General features: G+C 51.2%; 1 protein-coding gene across 2 annotated transcripts in view; it reads right to left on the reverse strand.

The window, feature by feature from the left end:
* The window catches only part of RADIL (Rap associating with DIL domain), a gene marked incomplete at both ends in the record, with an annotated part of 64,996 nt that overhangs the window by 19,228 nt on the left and 25,739 nt on the right, over positions 1–20,029 (reverse strand). For both annotated transcript variants that reach the window (XM_080704604.1, XM_080704603.1), the window contains 3 exons: positions 5,214–5,251; positions 8,016–8,648; positions 9,875–10,122. In XM_080704604.1, the coding sequence (XP_080560730.1) occupies positions 5,214–5,251; positions 8,016–8,648; positions 9,875–10,122 (919 nt within the window). The remainder of the gene's footprint in view (positions 1–5,213; positions 5,252–8,015; positions 8,649–9,874; positions 10,123–20,029) is intronic.

The raw sequence follows: 20,029 nt of genomic DNA on the forward strand, positions 1-20,029 counted from the left end.
AGTTGTGGAGGGCCTCACTGAGTAGCTGAGGCTGTCTGTGAACCATGATCCTCTGGTCTCAGCCTTCCGAATGCTGGGATAACAAGCACGTGCCACCACGCCCGGCTAAATTTTTATTTTGAAACAGGGTCTTGTTACATTGGTGAGAGTCTCACTACTTGCTGAGGCTGTCCTCAAACCTGCTATCCTCCTCTCTCAGCCTCCCAAGTACTGGGATAACAGGCATGTACCACCACATCTGGCTCGCTTTACTTATTTAGAAATAGGGTCTTGCTAAGTTGCTGATGTTGATCTCAGACCTGTGATCCTCTTGGCTCAGCCTCCCAAGTACTGGGATTACGGGCAGACATCTCCACGCCCAACTGAAAACCCTAGACTTAAAACTTAGAATCACTAGAGTAAAAACCAGCAGATTACACACAGCTAAAGAGAATCGGTGGACTGAGTGGTCAGCAGAGGTCTCTGAGGACGCACCAGGGACAGAGAGATAAAACACGCATGTTTAGTGAGACGCGGAAGAGTCAGTGACAAGGTGCAAACACCGCAGCGCAGAAGCCGGGGGAGAGGCCGCCCGCTGAGCAGGGCTCGCACACTGAGAATGGCTGTGTGTTTCCAGAAACGGAAGAGAAGTGTGACGTCCACACAAGAGGAGGCCACAGGACTCCAAACAGGGGAATGCAGATCAATCCCAGGAAGATCCTGGTGAAAGTCTAGCTGGGCATGGCGCTGCGTGCCAGTAATCTCAGGACTTGGGAGGCTGAGACAAGAGGAGCCCGCGCTGGAGGCAGCTTCGGTAACAATCGAGGAAATCTTAAAGGACGGAAGAGGAATGTAATCACAAATGAGCAAAGTGAGATGCACGCAGCCTTCTCAAGATAAGAACCAGGAAATAATGGAGCCATATCTTCAGGGGCTAAAGGAAAATCCCCTCCTCAAGAGCAGGGAAGATGGAGATGCTTCCTGGCAGCAAGTCCAAGAGGCAGGCCGCCCAGGGCCACCCCGATGGCCTCGGTCGCCAGGGCAAGGTCTGTACGAGGGAGCAAGGGCAAGGAAAAACCATGAGGAGGAAAACACCGGTACGAAAAAGCTTACGTGCAAGTGGAGATAAGTATGGAAAATATGCTGGGCACAATGGCGCTTTCCTGTAACCCCAGTACTTGAGAGGCTGAGATAGGAGGGTTACAGATACAAGGCCAGCCTCAACAACTTAGGGAGGCCTTCTGCAACTTAGTGAGACTTGTTTTAAAATAAAAATTAAAAAAGAGCCAGGCGTGGTGGTTCACACTTATAATCTCAGCATTTGGGAGGCTGAGACAGGAGGGTCAGGGTTTGAGGACAGCCTCAGCTACTATTTAGTGAGGCCCTTTGCAACTCAGTGAGACCCTGTTTCAAAATAAAGAATAAAAAAATAGGGCTGAGGGTGTAGCTTGGAGGTAGGATGCCCCTGAGTTCCATCCCCAGTACCACAAAAATAAATAAATAAATAAATAAATAAATAAATAAATAGGGCTGGGGATATAGCTCAGAGATAGAATGCCCCTGGATTCCATCCTTAGCACCAAAATAAATAAATTAACAAATAAATAAATAAGGAAAATAAATACAAATAAAAACAAAGAATGACATAAGAAACAACAGGGTTGAATACAAGGTGAAGCTCAAATAATATAACTAGCCAGGCGTGGTGGCGCACGCTTGTAATCCCCACGCTTGGGAGGCTGAGACAGGAGGATTGCACAGGTCCAAAGCCAGCCTCAGCTACTTAGTGAGGCTCTCAGCAACTTAGCGAGACCCTGTTTCCAAATAAAAATATAAAATAGGTCGGAGGGTATATCCTGGAGGTAAAAAGTCCCTGGGTTCCACCCCCAGTACCATAATAATAATAACAACAATAATAATTAATTATAATAAAACTAAAAACGTGAAAGCCAGAAGGTTGCATGGGAGCCAGAGCATTCTAAGATCTAGTTCTCAGCAGAGAGAGACACCAAGGCCAGTGCAGTGATGCCTATAATCCCAGTACTTGCGGCTGAGGAGGATCGCAGGTTCGCAGACAGCCTCAGCTACTTAGTGAGACCCCGTTTCAAAGTAAAGACTAAAAAAGGGCTGGGGGTGTAGCTCAGAGGTAGAATGCCCCTGGGTTTAATCCCTAGTAGCCCCCACACACACACACACAAAGACAGAAACAGAACAGATGCTACTGCAGCATTACCATCAGTGCAAAAATACCAGGAAGAGAGGAGTCTGGGTGTAAAAGAATATCCCCAAAGCTCTAAATACCCCCACTGCAAAGTATCATCAAAAATAAGACAAAGTTGAAAGTTGATAATTTTTTAAAAAGAAACAAATCCACCAGGCGTGGTGGTATGCCCTTGTAATCCCAGCATCTGGGAAGCTGAGACAGGAAGATCGTGGTTTACGGACAGCCTCAGCTACTTAGCGAGGTCCTTGGCAACTCAGTGAGACCCTGTTTCAAAAATTAAAAATAGAGTAAAAAATAGGGCTGGGGTGTAGCTTGGAGGTACAATTCCCCTAGGTTCCAACCCCAGTACTGCAAAAAAAAAAAAAAAAAAATATATATATATATATATATATATATATATATATATATCTCCACAACAAGAGGGAGATGTTAACTTATTTTTCTCAGAATCAGAGAGCTTAAGCTGGAAAAAAAAAACCCATGTCATAAAGTTAAATAAACAAATGAACTTGATCTCACAGACAAGCTGAACTCTAGACAAAAAAATAAAGTAGTCTTTGAAGTACAAATAGAATGATCTCCCGAAATCGGTCACGAACCGGCCAGTATAGGATTCTTAACAAAAACTGGAATCTTACAAACCATACTTTGTATCATGTAACAAAACAAAAATATAAATACAGATAAGCACATGTATTTAGAAATTAAAAAGGTTTTGAAACAATTCATAAGCCCCAAATTAACTAGAAATTATACAAGAATAAGGAAATAATGGTACCACATGAGAAAACCTAATCTTGCAGACTCTGTCAACAGATGAAAATTCTGGAAGAAGATGCCAATCACAGATGCAGGCAGGCCTTCTGTGAACGTCAGCTGTCATTCACGTTAAAAGGAAGCAGGACAAGAGCTGAGATGAACGGCTCCCGAGCGCTGTGATCCCAGGATTTGGGAGGCTGAGACAGGAGGATCGCAGGTTTAAGGGCAGCCTCAGCAACTTAGCAAGATCCTGTTTCAAAATAAAAAATAAAAAGAGCTGGGGGTACTGCTTGGAGACAGAACACCCTGGGTCCACCTTCGGAACCGCAAGGTGGAACAAAACAAAACAAAACAACGCACAACAGAGATCTGTAGCAAACAAGCAAAAGGGAAGTGATATTAAACTCAGACGTGGGGGTGCACGGCGATGGGATGGTCTGTACTGTTCTGTATCCTGGAAGTGGCTCATCATCATAAAAAGGAAAAGAAAAAAAAACCCCAACCAGCACTACCACAACAGCCCCCAGCAGCAATCTGTGGCGGAAACGGTGCTGCTTTTAGGCACCTGGGGCCCAGCAGGAGCGGACAGCGGCTGGGGAAGGCCCGCTCTTCCTGTGAGCAGGAAAGCTGGGTCCACCCTGCACCCACAGTTCAGACCAGGGGTGCAGGAGGCCCCAGGTCACCACAGACAGACACTGAGTCAGAGAGTCCCAGTCCTCTGCACCTCAATTTCAGCAAGCAGGAGGAGCTGGCGGGCTCCTGCCCCCATCCCTAACCCAACAGGCTGTGCAAGCAGGGGGCGCCCTCTAGAGGCCCCACGCCCAGGCTGGGCCCCGCCCTGACCCCCAACAAACCCCTCACAGCGAACCCTCTGCACGGCAGGCCACCGTCCTGCATCAGCCCCCTCCAGGCAAGCTGGGAGGCCGTGCCTGAGCCCTGACCCCTCAGCACGCTGCCCTCTGACGGCCACGGGAGCCAGGGAGCGGGTATGGGGGGGGCACCCCAAGCTCAACTCTGTCCAGCTGGACAGCAAGAACAGTGGGGCCCGCCCCTGGCCTGCCCCTTATGCACTGAAGGTCTGGCTAAGTTGCTGAGGCTGGTCTCGAATCTATGACCCTCCTGTCTCAGCCTCCCTAGTACTGGGATCACAGGAGTGCAGCACCACACTGGCCCCTTTCACGCCTGCGCGGTGACGGACAGCGAGAACGCCTGCAGGCCGGGAGTGGTGTACGCGCACGCATGCACCGGCCTGCTCTTGCTCTGATAGGAGGTGTGGGCAGGAGTGAAGCGAGACTGCACGCTGTGTCCTGACCTGAGGAGGACACCACCAGCCATGGAGCCCCGGCCGCCCCGCAGAGCCCGTCCCTTCCCTCGAAGCTCAAGGACACCACCTTCAACTCGACCTCAGTGTTCTATGCAGGAGTGTCTCTTACAGAGCAGCATCACTGAGGGCTTCACACGTGTGTGTGAGAAGCCCACTACAGGTGCTCTCTGAGGCTTCCATTCATCGTTGTTATGTGGGGCTTTTTGTGTGTGCGTGGTACTGCAGAATGAACCCCGGGGCAGTCTACCTCTGAGATACACTCCCAACCTGATTTTGTTTTTTTTTTAAACAGGGTCTTGCTAAGTTGCTAAGGCTGGCTGAGAACCTGCGATCCTCCTGTCTCAGCCTCCCAAGTACTGGGATTACAGGTGTGTGCCACCATGCCCACCTCCGGCACTGGTTTCAGGTTAGTCCACACCAAGAGCAAGTGGTCGCAGTCCCTGGACTCCCCAGGCTGGTATACACACGCCATCACTGCCCTTACAGATGTCTCCGGGAAGGGCACTTCTTAGAGTAGCCACAGTGTGGGCCGTGGGCCTCAGGGTCTACACATCTGTTGGATAATCAAGACAGATCTGCCAAGTCCCACCAGTAGTACGGGAGCAGAAATGGCGCCTCTACACAGGCAGGTCTCAGAGGGTGACACAGTTTTGTCTTGCCACCAGGAGTTGTGCATTTTGCTAAGAGGCCCAACTTCACCCAGTAATCAGGGAACCCGGGCAAGAAGGGCCCTGGGGAAACTTCTTACACAGAGTTTCTCAGGGTGGTGATAAAAGGGGCGGCCACGGCCACTCTGAGACTAAAGGATGGCTTGTGGAGCCCTGAGTGCACCCCAGGTATGTGGGGGATGCGGGGGATGTGGCCCTGGGAAGCAGGAGCCTGCAGGGAGTGCTGCTGAACCGTGGGGAGTGACTGGGCCACACTTACAGTTGTGCCTGCTTCTCCGCCAGTTCTTTGGTTTTCTCCTACAAAGAGACAAAGACAGAGGCAGAGGCAGAGAGAGAACACAGTGATACATTCAAATACATATTATTCCATCTCCACAAAAAAATATGGCAGGTCTCCCAGACATCCTGTGCTATGCTATTTGTTCTCAGCTATGTTGGAAAGAACATTTTCCATTGACTTAGATATCTTCCCATTCCATTACTGATGACCTACACATTTCCTCCAATAGAAATTGTCCATGGCCCCCTCACACACACCACAGCTGGCCACATAGTAGAGAGAGGTCAAACATCTTGTAAATTCTAGAGCAAGCAGTCTAAACTCTCATTGTTATACTTAATATCTACATTTTTAAGTGCTGGCCACAGTATTAATAGGCAGACAGCTGTGTGTGGTGGCGCAAGCTTGTAGTCCCAGTACTTGGGAGGCTGAGACAGGAGGATCGCAGGTTTGTGGCCAGCCTCAGCAACTGCATGAGGCCCTGTTTCAAAATAAAAAATAAAGTAGGATTAGGAGCATAGCTTAGAGGTAGAAGGCCCCTGGGTTCAATCCCCAGTACCACAAAGAAAAAAAAATAGGGAGATAAATTTGTACTTGAGTATTTACAAATATATTTACACTTCTCAGAAGGGATTCAGCTCAGCTACCATTTTCGGTGTTGGCCCTCTTTGTCAGGAAATCTTTTTAGCTCTAGTAGAAAATATGCTTCTGCTAAATGGAACCCCAGTGGCCGTTCCTATAAGATAAAAACACCTACCTATCAGCTGAATAAGAAAGGGGGAGCAGGGAGTGGTGACAGCGGTCACCAGAAAACAGAGGAGCAGCAAAGCCTGCAGGGCTTTAGGCAGAGCCAAGGTGGGGGCGCTGCGGAGCACCTGGATTCAGACGCGCGTGCCTGTGAGCTCAAGACCAAGACCCAGGACCTCCGCACACAGCTCCGGTTCACCAGCCTCGGGTCCAAGCCAAGCCTGTGAAGGGGCAGGGCTGGCGCCACTCAGGCAGAGGGAGTGACCTAGGAGCTCAGGGAGGGTCATGGTAGAGAACCTGGTTCTCTACCTGCCACCGCACGCCCTCAGTAGGTGGCCTGGGTTTCCTTGCCTGTGACACAGGATACAGCATCTGCCCCAGGAGGGCAGCTGTAAGAATTAAGCGCTTGGTTCACTAATAAGTGGCATGGTGCACACTCAGAAAGTGATGGTGACCATGTGAAAATGCACACCGTCTACACAACAAGTAGCTCCGAGTCACGGCAGCCCCAGAGCAGGCAGGTTCCACGGTGTGAGGATGTCCCTTGTCCCATGCCTGCAACTGCATGGAGGGTCTGCGACTGCCCCGTGGGGACCCTCAATCAGACCCCAACCTGGGAACCCGAATGACACATCATGATGACTGTGAACACTCACACACGCCTCCAGCTGGGAAGGCCTTTTGCTTTACAAAAGTTCCACATATTTTAAATGTGGGCTTTAATATGAGAAATCATATCAGGTCCCCTTCCCTCCTTCCCTTCTTTCCTTTCTTTCCCCTTCCTTCCTTCCTTCCTTCCTTCCTTCCTTCCTTTCTTCCTTCTTTCCTTCCTTCTTTTTTTTGTGTGTGGTACTGGGGATTAAACTCCAGGGGCATTTTACCTCCAAGCTACATCCTCAGCCCCTATTTTATTTTTATTTTATTTTATTTTTTTTTTTGGTGGTCTGGGGTTCCTGGAAGCCCTTCTACCTCCGGGCTACACTCCCAGACCTCTTTTTACATTTTATATTTAGAAACAGGGTCTCCTAAGCCAGCGCGCGCTGGCTTCGAACCTGCGCGATCCTCCTGTCTCTGCCTCCCAAGCGCAGGGATTACAAGCGTGCGCCACCACGCCCGGCCTTATTTTTATTTTGAAACAAGGTCTCAGTAGGTAGATGAGAGTCTCACTACTTGATGAGGCTGTCTTCAAACCTGCAATTCTCCTGTCTCATCCTCCCAAGTACTGGGATTCCAGGTGTGTGCCACCACATCCAGCTCAAATCAGGTTTCTACATGGTCAAAGGTCCCCCTTTCACACATCGGTCTGGGATAGTGTGCCCAATATTAGCAAGGGTCCCTGAACTTTTGGGTCCCTGGAAGTCAAGTCAGTAAAGGGACAGAAGCCGCCCAGGAGGCTGAGATGGTGGGACACCCCAGGCAACTTGTTCCAGTGCTTGTCCAGCCCCAGCATGGAGGCGATTCCAAGGACAATGTGTGCAGCCTCTAGTGGGCAGAGGCCAGAGATGCTGTGAGGCCTAAGAAGAGATCTGAAGGAGGATCTCCCGCCCACAGGTCCAAGGGACTGGGGTTAAGACCTAGTCCCGGAGGAAAGTTTATTCATGTAAAACGCTAACTGGCCCTATACCTCACTACCTACCAAGTAGCAAGGGACTCACAGGAGACAGCGCAGGTGGGCAGCAGCTCACCTGGCCCAGAGGAAAGCAGAGGGCACCGAGCCTGCCATGGGCAGGGAACTGCGAGAGCTCCCAACGTGCTTTGCAGTGCCCAGGCTCCAGAACCTCATTCCCAGGCATGTGCTGGCACCAGTGGCTAGACCTCGAGGAGAGACCCAGGCTGGAGTTCAGGAGCGACAGCGGGTCCTGAGCCAGCCAGACCACAGCCTGAGGCAAAACGCTGCACAAAAGGGTGCCTGGGAGGTCAGGCCCAGTGGCCTCCAGGCTGGGGGTATAGACAGCCTGGACGGGCTGGCCCTCATCAGACTGGCCCCACTAAGGGGCTGCTGAAGAGAAGCTGGCCCAGGGCAGGCGCACTCACCCAGACAGTGTCCCGGATCTTCTTGGCTATCTTGAGCAGGAGCTGGCCAAAGGTGCCTGGTTCGAAGTGGGTGGCCGAGTGCTGGATACAGAGGCAAAGGAGGAAGGCCGGGGTCAGCTTGTAGTCGTCACCCCCAGGCTCAATCAGCGTCATGATTCTCTGCAGCAGCGTGTCCTCCACGTCAGGCTCGAACTCCAGGAGCAGCTGCCGTCGCCGCGAGACAGCAGCCTGCACGGAGGTGGCAGCATCCCGGGCCCTGAGCGCCGTGCCGCACATCCTGCAGCGATGTGGGGCAGCCTGGAGGCGGGCCAGGGCCATGGCGGGCAGTGGCTGGGCTTGTGCAGGGTCCTTGAACAGCAGCAGGTAGTAGAGGCCCAGGGAGAGCAGGTCACCATGCTGTAGCACCACGGTGTTCCGCCCCACTGCACAGAAGTTGACGGAGATGGGTGCCCCCGCGATGGGCTCCAGCACCAGCCTGCCTGCTGCCGGCCCACGGTCCGAGGGCCGGTGCCGGCGAATGGTGCAGTGCAGGGGCAGGATGTCTGGGGCTGACAGGCTGATGCTAGGCTTGCTGGACGGCGTCCGCTGACCCACCGTGTGCCGCTCGCGGTTGAGCACATATACCAGGCTGTCCTGAAACAGACACAGGACTTAAGGGTGATGTCACCTGGCAATGCCAGCAGATAGTAAGAAAGGGAAGGGGACAGGGGTCCTGGACTCTGCGCCTGGCACCGCTGTCCCTGGGGCACTAGGTCACCCCACAGTGGAGCCACAGCACAGATAGCCCCCCACCCCCGCGGCCGCCCGAGCCTGTGCTGGGGGAGGTGACTTCCCAGAGAAGCTTTGGTGGCACATGCAAGGCCCAGGAGGGACCCAGCTTTGAGTCAGCAGGAGCTAGGAGGCGGCTGACCTGCAAACTAAAGCCAGTTTTGTTTTGTTTTGTTTTGTTTTGTTACTAGGCACTGAACCCATGGACATTCTTCTTCTCAGCTCTATTATTTATTTTTAAAATCTTGTATCAGGGTCTTTCTAAATTGCCAAGGGTCTTACTAAGTTGATATTACAAGGTTAAGTTGAACCTACAATCCCAAGAACTGAGATTACAGGTGTGCACCACCCACCACACCTGGCTCCAAGGCACACGCCTATAAACACACACAAACTGTACTGCACGTTCACATGCACACAAACATGAGCACATACATGGGTAAACTCATGAATACACATACATACAACATGACAGCCATGGTCCAAGGACCGCCAACACCTGCGGCCATCCACACTGCACTGTGCAGGTGCCACTGCCAACCACCTGGCTCAGCGAGGGTGTCTAAGACTGAGCCCTGGAAAGTGCTCACGGGCAGAGTGGGAGGAAGGGAAGCACAGGCAGGGAGAGCCAGCGAGCGAGCAAGAGACTCGCGGTGAGCGTGCAGGAGCTAAGGCCAGCTCTCTCCAGCCACGCGCCTGCGCAGGGCGGTGACAAATGGCTCCAAGGGTGGAGGGGCCGTGCAGCCTTTCCTAGCGTCTCCTTGGAGAACACAGCCACCCAGCCATGACTCAGCATCCACCATCACCTGGAAAGGGCAGGCTGCCGGTCACCTGGCCTTCCCCAAGGCCTGCCTGGGGAACAATCTGGAAAGCATTCTCCATGCAGGGGCCTGGGGCCCAGGGAAGACCCCTCTAGGACCAGGTCAGTGATGGCCTTCTCCCTCCTTCCAAAGACTGGACAGGGGAGCAGGTCTGGGCACCCCACCACCTCCACAGCCTCCTCCCAGCCAGAGGGGACTGCAGCCGCAAGGGCTTCGGAGGCCTGGGCCAAGCTGGGGCCGGTGGAGCAGGGTGTCAGGACAGGCGCTCACGTGCTGCTGGTTGTAGCCCTGCAGGAGCAGCAGGTGCGGGGACTGGTACAGGGAGTAGCGCATGGCGTCCTGGCCGGGCTCCTCTGGGCCCTGGACGGCGTCAGGCAGGGTGGTGGCTGGGCTCAGGCTGGTCTCGCTGACTGTGCGGCGCAGCCGGGGTGGAGGGGAGCTCCGGTCAGCCCCGGGGGCCAGGGCTGGGGTTCCTTTGGCCCGGATCCGTTGCAGCCTCCGGGCCTGGGCATTTATCCCTGAAACAGAATCAACGCGAGTAAATAGGCTGAAGTGTCACTGTGACCATCTCTACTCTTTTTTTTTCTTTTTTTTTAACTTTATTTATTAATTTTTTGTGGTACTGGGGTTCCTGGGAACCTTTCTACCTCCGGGTTACACTCCCAGACCTAATTTTTTATATTTTTATTTGGAAACAGGGTCTCTTAAGCCAGCAAGGCTGGCTCTGAACCTGCGCAATTCTCCTGCCTCAGCCTCCCAAGCGCGGGGATGACAAGCGTGCGCCACCACGCCCGGCCCCATCTCTACTCTTGACACCTGTCACTGCTTGGTCAAGGCAGGTCTGGGGAAGGCTCAAGGACTCAATCCACTGGCCATGTCCTCTGAAAGGCCAGCCAGCACTGGCACCGAGGCGCTCCCCCAGGGCAGTCACAAGAAGGCAGCCTAGCTGTTCATGTCCTGTGACTCCCAGGGACACCTAGCCCACGCCATGGCCCTTGGTATCAAACCTTCAAACACCTCACAGCATCGCCCCCCAGGTCAACACGCCACCCCAGAGCCTGTCCTCCCAGCCCATCTGTGTGCCAGGCTGACCCTCCCCGGTGACCGGGTGTTCTGACTGGAGGAGACAGAGCCTTGCTGCAGGAGGAGGCACTCCACCTGCCACAGCGTCCTGTGGTCGGCTTCTGTGACAGCACGGTCACTACCTTCCTGAGGTCGCCTTGGACACCCGAGCAAGCACACACACAACACACACAACATGCACCCAAATACATATACACAAGGCACATACATGCACACAACACACAGCACACACACAACACACACGCCTACAAAGACACGCATGCACACACATGTGCACACATGTGGTCTGTATGTACACAAACACATGCATGGACACATACTCATAAGCACACACAAACACTGCATTGCATGTTCACATGCACAACACACAGGCATACAAACATAAGCACATACGTATATACACCCATGAATACATGCATGGATACATGCATACACGAACACAAAAGCATGTGCATGCACAGCCTGGAAATAACACACACCCCATAAAAGACTAAAAGTCTCATGCTCACTAATGCAGGAAGCGTTCTCCGCTGGGAAAGCTGACAGCAGGCTGGATGGAGCCCAGGGGACCACACAGAGCTCCCAGCTGGCCCTGCGCTTTCGTCCCCAGCCTCTGCTGAGTCCCCTCCAGCCCTGTCCCCATCTATGTCGGCCTTTTCTTCAGCCATAACAAACAATGCCAGACAAAAAGCAGAGGAATGGAGGCGGGCAGGCCGGCGCACCTTCCTGGGAGCCTCCGGGCCCTGCCCGTCCTTCCAGAAGGCCGCCTGCTGTGCTTCTACAGCCTGCTGGCTGGGAGGCCGGCCAACCGCAGTGCCCTCTGCGCCTGCTGCAGAGCTGGCCCAGTGCTCAGAGCAGGTGCCCAGAAGGTGGGGCTGGAGCCCCTCCCTTCTCATCACTCCCCCCTCCCGCCACCTGCCACACTCCTGCAAGAACAGCAGAGCCCCTCAGCCTGGCCAGCCTGCAAGAAAACAAAACACAGCTCCAGCCCCCTGCGTCCCCCACCCCCCAGGGTCACAGGAGAGGGCATCCCTTGCACAACCTTGCAGAGCAGGCCTGCCTCTCCTCCTATCTTCCTTCCCAGGGCCTCCCAGAGGGCCTGGCTCTGGCCAGCCCACAGAACGTTCCAGGCCAGCGTCCCCTGGGGCTGCTGTCCCAGGCAGAGGCTCACAGCTGACTGGACCTTGCTCCTCCAGACAGGGACCCGGACTCTATGCTCAGATGACCTCCTCCTGGGGCCTGGCTCTCTGACCCACCCTGTCTAACCAGCCACTCATGTCAGAACTGATGTTCACGCTTACAGCCCACTCCAAGGGTCTGCTTCCCTGCTTCTGGGTGGCTCTGTGGTTCTGGGTGAGGCCTTCGCTCTGAGCAGCCAGGGTCATGACTGCATTAGGGCCATGGGTGTGTTGGGACCCCCAAGGGCAGGTGAGGCCGTGGAAGGCAGCTCCACCAGCATGGCACAGGCTGTGTGGACAGCAATTTTCTTCTTTCTCAGTTCCCTGCCGAAGAACAGCCAAAGGACACGTGGGCACACACGTGCACACACAGGCCTGGGCCTTGTATCGGCACAGTCCTGTAACACTGTTGTTGTTTTTTCTTTTTTTTTTAAATTTTTTTTTATTGGTGCATTATATTCATACAACTTATTGGGGTAAAAAACTTGTGTGTACAAACATGTACTCATCGCTGATTTAACCCCTACCCAAATCCCACCCCATTCCCTCCCCGTCCCTCCCTCCCTTGCTTGGCTTAGTGATTGACTTCGATATGTTTAAGTACATTGTGAGCTTTAGAGATTTTCCTATTCCCCCCTCCTTTCTCCTCCTTTAGGTTGTCTTGTTTGCTCCTCTTTTCTCCCTAACTCTCACATATTAGGGAAAGCATCCGATTTCTTATTTTCTGTGCCTGACTAATCTCACTTAGCATAATGTCCTCCAGTTCCATCCATTTCCCTGAAAATGATGTAATTGAGTTTTTTTTGATGGCTGAGTAAAATTCCATTGTGTACATATCCCACAGTTTTGTAATCCATTCATCTGTTGATGGACATCTTGGCTGGTTCCATAGTTTGGCTATGGTGAACTGTGCAGCTATGAACATAGATACACATGCATTAGTTTGGTAGTTTGGTTTCTTTTCTTTTGGGTAGATACCCAACAGTGGTATTGCTGGATCAAATGGTAGATTTGTTCCCATTCTTCTGAGGATTCTCCATACTGTTTTCCAAAGTGGTTGCACTAATTTGCAATCCCACCAACAATGTCTTAGAGTTCCCACTTCTCCACATCCTCGCCAGCATTGTTTTTTCTAATTTTTAATTTTTTTGTGTGGCATGGGATTGAACACAGAGGCATTTTACCTCTGAGCTAAGCCTCCAGCCTGATTTTATTTCTTATGTGGAAACAGGGTCTCACTAAGTTGCAGAGAGCCTCGCTAAGTTGTCGGGGCTGGCTTCGAACCCAATATCCTCCTGTCTCAGCCCACCAAGTACTGGGATTACAAGCGTGCGCCACCACGTCCGGCTCTTTTTTTTTTTGTAAATAGTAAAGGCATGGAACATTCTCCACAGAGCTGTGCTCACAGGTGCAGGGAGGAGAGGACTGCGGCTTCACATGCTGCAATAAAGGTGTTGTACTTGACAGAATGCACATTATATGAATGTATAATAAATGCATGATAACTTGGTCATGCTCTTCTTATTTTAATTTTGAAAACTCTAAGTAAATGTGACACAAGGTCTACCTATCAGCTCCGGGAGGCCAATATCCTGGTGTCAGTTAAATGTAATTGGTTCTTTGTGCTTTTATTTTATTATGGTAGTAGGGACTGAACCCAGGGGTACCCACCTCTGAGTACACACCAGCCCTATTTTGTTTTGAAACAGGGTCTCACTAAGTTGCTGAGGGTTTCAGCAAGTTACTGAGGCTATCCTCAAGCCTGTGACCCTCCTGTCTCAGCCTCCCAAGTACTGGAATTACAGGTCTGCACCATCACACCTGGCTTTCAAGAGCTTTTCTTAAAATAACAATCACAGAAATCTTCCATGTCTCTCCATTGCACGTGACTTTGTGACCTGTCCCAGCCTGAAATGAGGCCCAGGGCTGTGGGTCAGGGGGCCAGCTCTAAAGCCCTGTAGCTCCCCAGGTTCTTGGAAAAAGACCTGCAGCCACAAGGTCACTGTTACCCACGGCCTCAGCACCACAGAGTTACCTAAGCCACAACCAGAGACCTCCCCACGTCTCTCCTGGGTTGAGTGGGAGGTGGCCAGCGTTCCTCACAAGTGACCCAGGAACCATTGACAGTGTCACGTGGCACTCTTGCTGGACACAGGACAGGGCTGTCAAAGTCTTCAGACCCAATGTCGTGTGACCAAGGAAGGCAGTCAAAGACGTTGCAATTTAAGCTTGCCATGGCTGAAGGAGGCAGAGCCCAAGGTGGGGAGACAGAATGCGGCCACTTCTTCACTTTCCCCCAGGCCCCTGGTTTTAGCCATGGCCAGCTCTGCTTCTCACATCTCCATTTTCTTCAGGATTCCCGAGGAATCTCCTGCTCCTCGTGCTCTGGCGTGACCAGGTTCCATGGGTCAGAGGTTCTCATTTGGTGGGTCCAAGAAACACTCAGAAATTTGTAAAAGCCCTCTGGAAGGTTCTGGAACCACTGCCAGGACATTTCTCCTGCCCCAAATAGAGAAAACAGGCAGACTTAGTTCTCTCTCGATCCCCCTCATTCATCTGCTTCTCAGGTGTAGACGCAGGAAAACTGCCCAGCGCAGGAATGAGAGGGTCTGGGTAACTGGGATCTGGGGAGGCTGCCCGGTCACACTGAGGGACTTTGGCTGTTCCTTGGAGGACACACTGGGGGCTCGCCTTGCCCTCAACATTTGCTAATACACTGCCCCAGACCAGACAAAGTGAACACTTTCCCACATTCTGAGAACACGATATACCAGGACAGACCCTGACGCCACTAAATAAAGCACAGCTGAGCAAACAGCCCGCCTGGGAGGAAGCCTCTTTGACCCTGGAGCTGGGAAGGAGCAGGAGGTGGGAGCCCGAGGCTGTGACAGAGGTGGGCTGGCACTGGGGCTCCCTTGGGGAGCACTCCAGCAGGAGCCTCGGCCTCACCTACCTACCCAGGACACTCCTGCCCCGCCAGGATCCTGGCTCCCCAGCTCCTGAGTGGACGCTCCTGGAGGAAGGAGTGGGATGACAGCCGGGGCCACGCGGTGTTTTCCTACGTCCCCTCTGGTCCCCGCCACAAGAAGCGGTGACTAACGTACCCTCTCCCCGTGGAGACTATGTGGATCAGGAGCGGCATTCGTTTTGACAACAGCTAGAAACAGTCGTCAGAGCTGCCATGATGCTGCTCTGGCTTCAGACAGCCGTGGAAAGAAAAACACAGCTCTTCCTGAACGTCACCGAGTTCCTCTGTGGACCTCTGCAGGTCTCCCCTCCCGACTTAAGAGCTGACGACAATATATACAGCCAGGAGTCACATCTGTGCCCCTAGCGGGGCCTCAGACACAGCCACTTGTGGTCAGAGACATGGGTGATGTGGAGTTCCTGTGCCTGGGAGTTTTGCTAATACTGGGAGAAATGAGCTTATTTTAAAGTGATCCCTGGTAACAGCTGGGGATACTAAGATAAGGAGGCTTCACAAGTCTCCTTTAGGCTGGAAAGACCCTTTTCTAAGTTAGCAAAGGCAAGGAGCTCTTGTCAATCCTGTAAGCCTCGAAGCAAAATCACTTAAAATGTAGCAAGAACAATCCATGGCAAGTGGTAAGCACCTCCCTGCTGCACAGCCCACCTGATTCCAGGCACTCGCAGGCTGCTCTAGTTCCCTCTCACTCTGAGCCCTGGGGAAGGACTCCATCTGGGTGGGAACACAGTCGCCTAGCCTTTAGGACCAATTAGATCAGTAGAGAAAAATTCTAAAAAAAAAAAAAAAGTCTACAGAGCAGGGCGTGGTTGCATGCAACTGTAATCCTAGTATTTGGGAAGCTGAAGTGAAGGATCACAGGTTCGAGGCCAGTTTGGACAATTTAGGGAGACCTTATCTCAGAAAAGAAGAAAGGGAAGGGAAGGGGAGGATATACAGAAACCTTTGCTCTCCAACCAGGAGCCAGGCAAGGAGCCTGCTATAACCACATCTACTCAACACTGTGCTGAGGGTCCCAGCCGGCACAGTAAGGAAGAAAAACAAGTGAAATGTGTAAGGATCGGAAAGGAGAAAATTGCCGGGCGTGGTGGCGCACGCTTGTAATCCCAGCACTTGGAGGCTGAGACAGGAGGATCACACAGGTTCAAAGCCAGCCTCAGCTACCTAGTGAGGCTCTCAACATCATAGTGAGACGCTGTTTCCAAATAAAATACAAAATAGGTCTGGGAGTATAGCCAGGAGATAGAAGGCCCCTGGGTTCCATTCTCAGTGCCACAAAAAAAGAAAAAGAAAGAAAGGAAGGAAGGAAGGAAGGAAGGAAGGAAGGAAGAAGGAAAGAAAGAAAAGGAGGAAATTAAGCCATAATTATTTTTCAGACAATGTGACTGTATTCAAATTAACAAGTGAATTTAGCAAGGTGACTAGATATAGTAAATCTTCAAGATTCAATCATGTTTTTAAATATTAGAAACTAAGAGAAAGAGAGTATGTTAAAAATTATACCATTTACAGTAGTATTAGAAACATAAAACCACCATGTAATAACCAATACAGCAAGTGCAAGATCACTAATGCTGAAAACTACACAACACTGTTGACAGAAGGAAAAAAAAAAGAAAACTGATGAAGGCAGGGGTCTCTGAAGAATGGCTGTTAAGACGTCACTTCCTTGGGCTCCATGGTAGAACACTTGACTAATATGCACGAGGCCCTGGGTTCAACCCCAAGTGCTAGGGGAAAAAAAAAAAGCCTGGCATGGTAGTGCACGCCTGCGATCCCGGTACTTGGGAGGCTGAGATAGGAGGATCACAGGTTTGAGGCCAGCCCCAACAACTTAGTGAGATGCTCTTTCAAAATAAAAAATAAGCCGGGCGTGGTGGCGCACGCTTGTAATCCCTGCGCTTGGGAGGCGGAGACAGGAGGATCGTGCAGGTTCGAAGCCAGCCGCGCTGGCTTAAGAGACCCTGTTTCCAAAAATATATATAAAATAGGTCTGGAAGTGTAGCCCGGAGGTAGAAGGGCTTCCAGGAACCCCAGTACCACAAAAAAATTTTAAAAAAGTGCAAGATGTGTGTGCATGTGTAAAATAATAAAATGTATAAGACTCTGCAAAGCGCCAAGGAATTTTGATTGTGTTGCTCTCCAGCTGGAGGACATGAATTAGCAGACAGCTAATTCATCAGGAGCTACAGGGACTGGGAGAGGGCGGCACTGCTGTAAGGATAAACACATTAGTGGAAGAGAATGCAGGCCTGAAACAGGACCTGCCATGCACAAAAGGACGGTCTTCTCAACCATTGTGTTGGCTCAACTCCGTGTGCGCATGGAAAAATGCATCACGGCCTCACACTCGCCATGGGGAGGATGCCACAGGGGCTGAAGGAGTAAATGTGAAAAAACACACTCCAAGAACATTAAAAAGAAACCACAGAGCCAGGCGTGGTGGCCGCGCTTGAATCCCCGCGCTTGGGAGGCTGAGACAGGAGGATCACACGGTTCGGAGCCAGCTACTTAGTGAGGCTCTCAGCAACTTAGTAAGACCCTGTTTCCAAATAAAGTATAAAAGAGGTCTGGGAGTATAGCCCAGAGGTAGAAAAGCCCCTGGGTTCCACCCCCCACCACCACCACACACACCCACACACACCCAGACCACCCCCACACACACATAAAGATGCAAGAGAAAATGGTATTTAAAAACAAAGGAAGCAGCCCAGCATGGTGGGGCACGCTTGTAATCCCTGCCCTTGGGAGGCTGAGGCAGGACGATCACATAGGTTCGAAGTCAGCCTCAGCTGGCTTAAGAGACCCTGTTTCCAAATAAAATATAAAGTAGGTCTGGGAGTGAAGCCCAGAGGTAGAAGGCCCCTGGGTTCCATCCCCAGTACCATCAAAAAAAAAAAAACTAGAAAAAGATAATTTTAATACTATCAAATGTTTCCATTAAAATATATTCTAAATATTCTAGGGAATATTTATTATTAAGTGATAACAAACTTACTACTTATCAATACTTTTCAAATGAACCTGAGGTAGGATGAAGGAAAGACCAGGAAAACACGACTTCACGATGAAAGCCATGCTGAAGTTCTTTTACTCTCCCTCCCCAGCCAGTTTTCTCTCCCAGACCCGGCCCTCCCAAATTTCTGGGAAATGTACAAATCTTCACTCCAGACCTTAGTTATTGAAACTCACTCACTTATGAAAATTGCCCACCAATCAATAGTTTAAGAATAATATGATACAGGTCTATAATTTGGGGACTTTCCAGCTTATCTATCGATCCGACAACGCTGAGCACAACCAGCCTGAGGATCCAGAACATGACCAGGCCGCTCTAAAGTCCTGTGACCACGGGCAGGAGGCCATTCTCACACACTTTCCCACACCCACCTTTCACCAGCTTCCTTTCAAAGAAGAGTCATAAACCCCTAAAATGCAGCTCTCTTGAGATGGCCTGCCTTTTCCCTTGAATGTGTATTTCTTGCTTTTCTTCTCTCTCTCTCTCTCTCTCTCTCTCTCTCTCTCTCTCTCTCTCTCTCTCTCGTGCTGGGGATTTAACCCACGTGCATTCTATCTCCAAGATACATCCCCTGCTCTGTTTTATTTTTTATTTTTGAAAGGGTCTCACTAAATTGTTAAAAGTCTCTCTACGACCCTCCTATGATCCTCCTATCTCAGCCTTCTAAGTACTGGAATCACAGGCGTGCACAACTGTGCCCAGATCTTATATTCCTAAATAAACCTCTATGTCTCTGACACATGCTGAAAATTCCTCCTCCTCCTCCTCCTCCTCCTCCTCCTCCTCCTCCTCCTCCTCCTCCTCCTCCTCCTCCTCCTCTTGTCTCCTCAGAATCATCTAATCTCCCATAACAAAGCTAAAGCAAAATTTGGAAGGCAAGCTATGTTTTACAAGCAAGCATATTAGAAGAAAAAAATGAGTTAATCAAATATTAAGAATCTAAACTAAAAAAGGAAATTAAACTCGGAGCAGAAGGCAAGAAATTATTACATCAAAAGTAGACATTACTGGGTGTAGCTGGGCATGGTGGCACACCAGCATTTGGGAGGCTGAAACAGAAGGGTCGCAGGTTTGCAGCCAGCTTCAGCTACTTAGTGAGGTCCTCCACAACTTAGACCCTGTTTCAAAATAAAAGAATAAAAAAATAGGGCTGGGTGTGTAGCTCATAGGTAGATGTCCCAGTACCATAAAAAAAAAAAAAAGCCCTCCACTTCTCCACTTTTTAGATTCATTCTGACTTGCTGGAATTTTTCGGAACCTTTACGTGTGTGTGTGTGTGTGTGTGTGTGTGTGTGTGTGTGTGTGTGTGTACATACTTATGACCATGGTGTCAGGTAGAAGGCTTTGTAATCCTTTCCTAAGACTGTCATGAAAATCCCCAGCCTGGGCAGCCGAGGCCGCCATAGAGCCTTCGAGGCGTGGCCAGTGCTGGCTCTTCCTGGGCCCCTGCTGGCTGTAGGAGGCACCTTCTCCCTGTGCTCTCACGTGGTCTTCCCTCACGTGTGTCTGTCTTCATCACCTCTTCTTATAAGGGCACGAGTCATTCTGAAGAGCACCCACCCTAGCGACCTCATTTTACCTTAGTTTCCTCTTTAAAGAGCCTATTCCTAGCTGTTGCATTCTGAGGGAGTGGGAGTTAAGGCTTCAGCGTCTGAGTGTGGGGATTGACTCAGCCCACCTCGGGCTCTGATCAGAGACTCCAAGGGTCAAACAAGTGGAGAGCACAGAGAGCCCCTGCCACCCAAGAGGCTCGGTCACCCCAGGCGCCAGCAGGCCCTTCTCAAGAAGGGGACCGCAGGGGTGACCGGAGCCCACTGGAGGCCTTCCCAGCCCACATTTCTATTCCCTTCAGAACCCTCATTTGATTTTACCAAAAAAATAGGCACCACTGTCACATGCCCCAGGCCATCCGCCAAGCAGCCTGGGGTTGGCAGAGCAGGGACTCTAAAACAGTGGCTGGGGCTCTGGTGGGGCAGGGAGGCCGGTCAAGACGGGGAGAAGAGGCTACTCTTCACCAGCGGACTTCTTGTCTGCAACCTGTCCCTTCCCAGCTCTCATGTCTCTCTCCACCAAGCTCAGAGGCAACCAGTCAGGGGCCTCACAAAAGCCACAACAAAGAAAGATGCTAGCAAATAGCCAAATGGATGAAAGTAAAACAAATT

This window comes from Muscardinus avellanarius (assembly GCF_963383645.1).
Source record: "Muscardinus avellanarius genome assembly, chromosome: 10".
NCBI lineage: Eukaryota > Metazoa > Chordata > Mammalia > Rodentia > Gliridae > Muscardinus > Muscardinus avellanarius.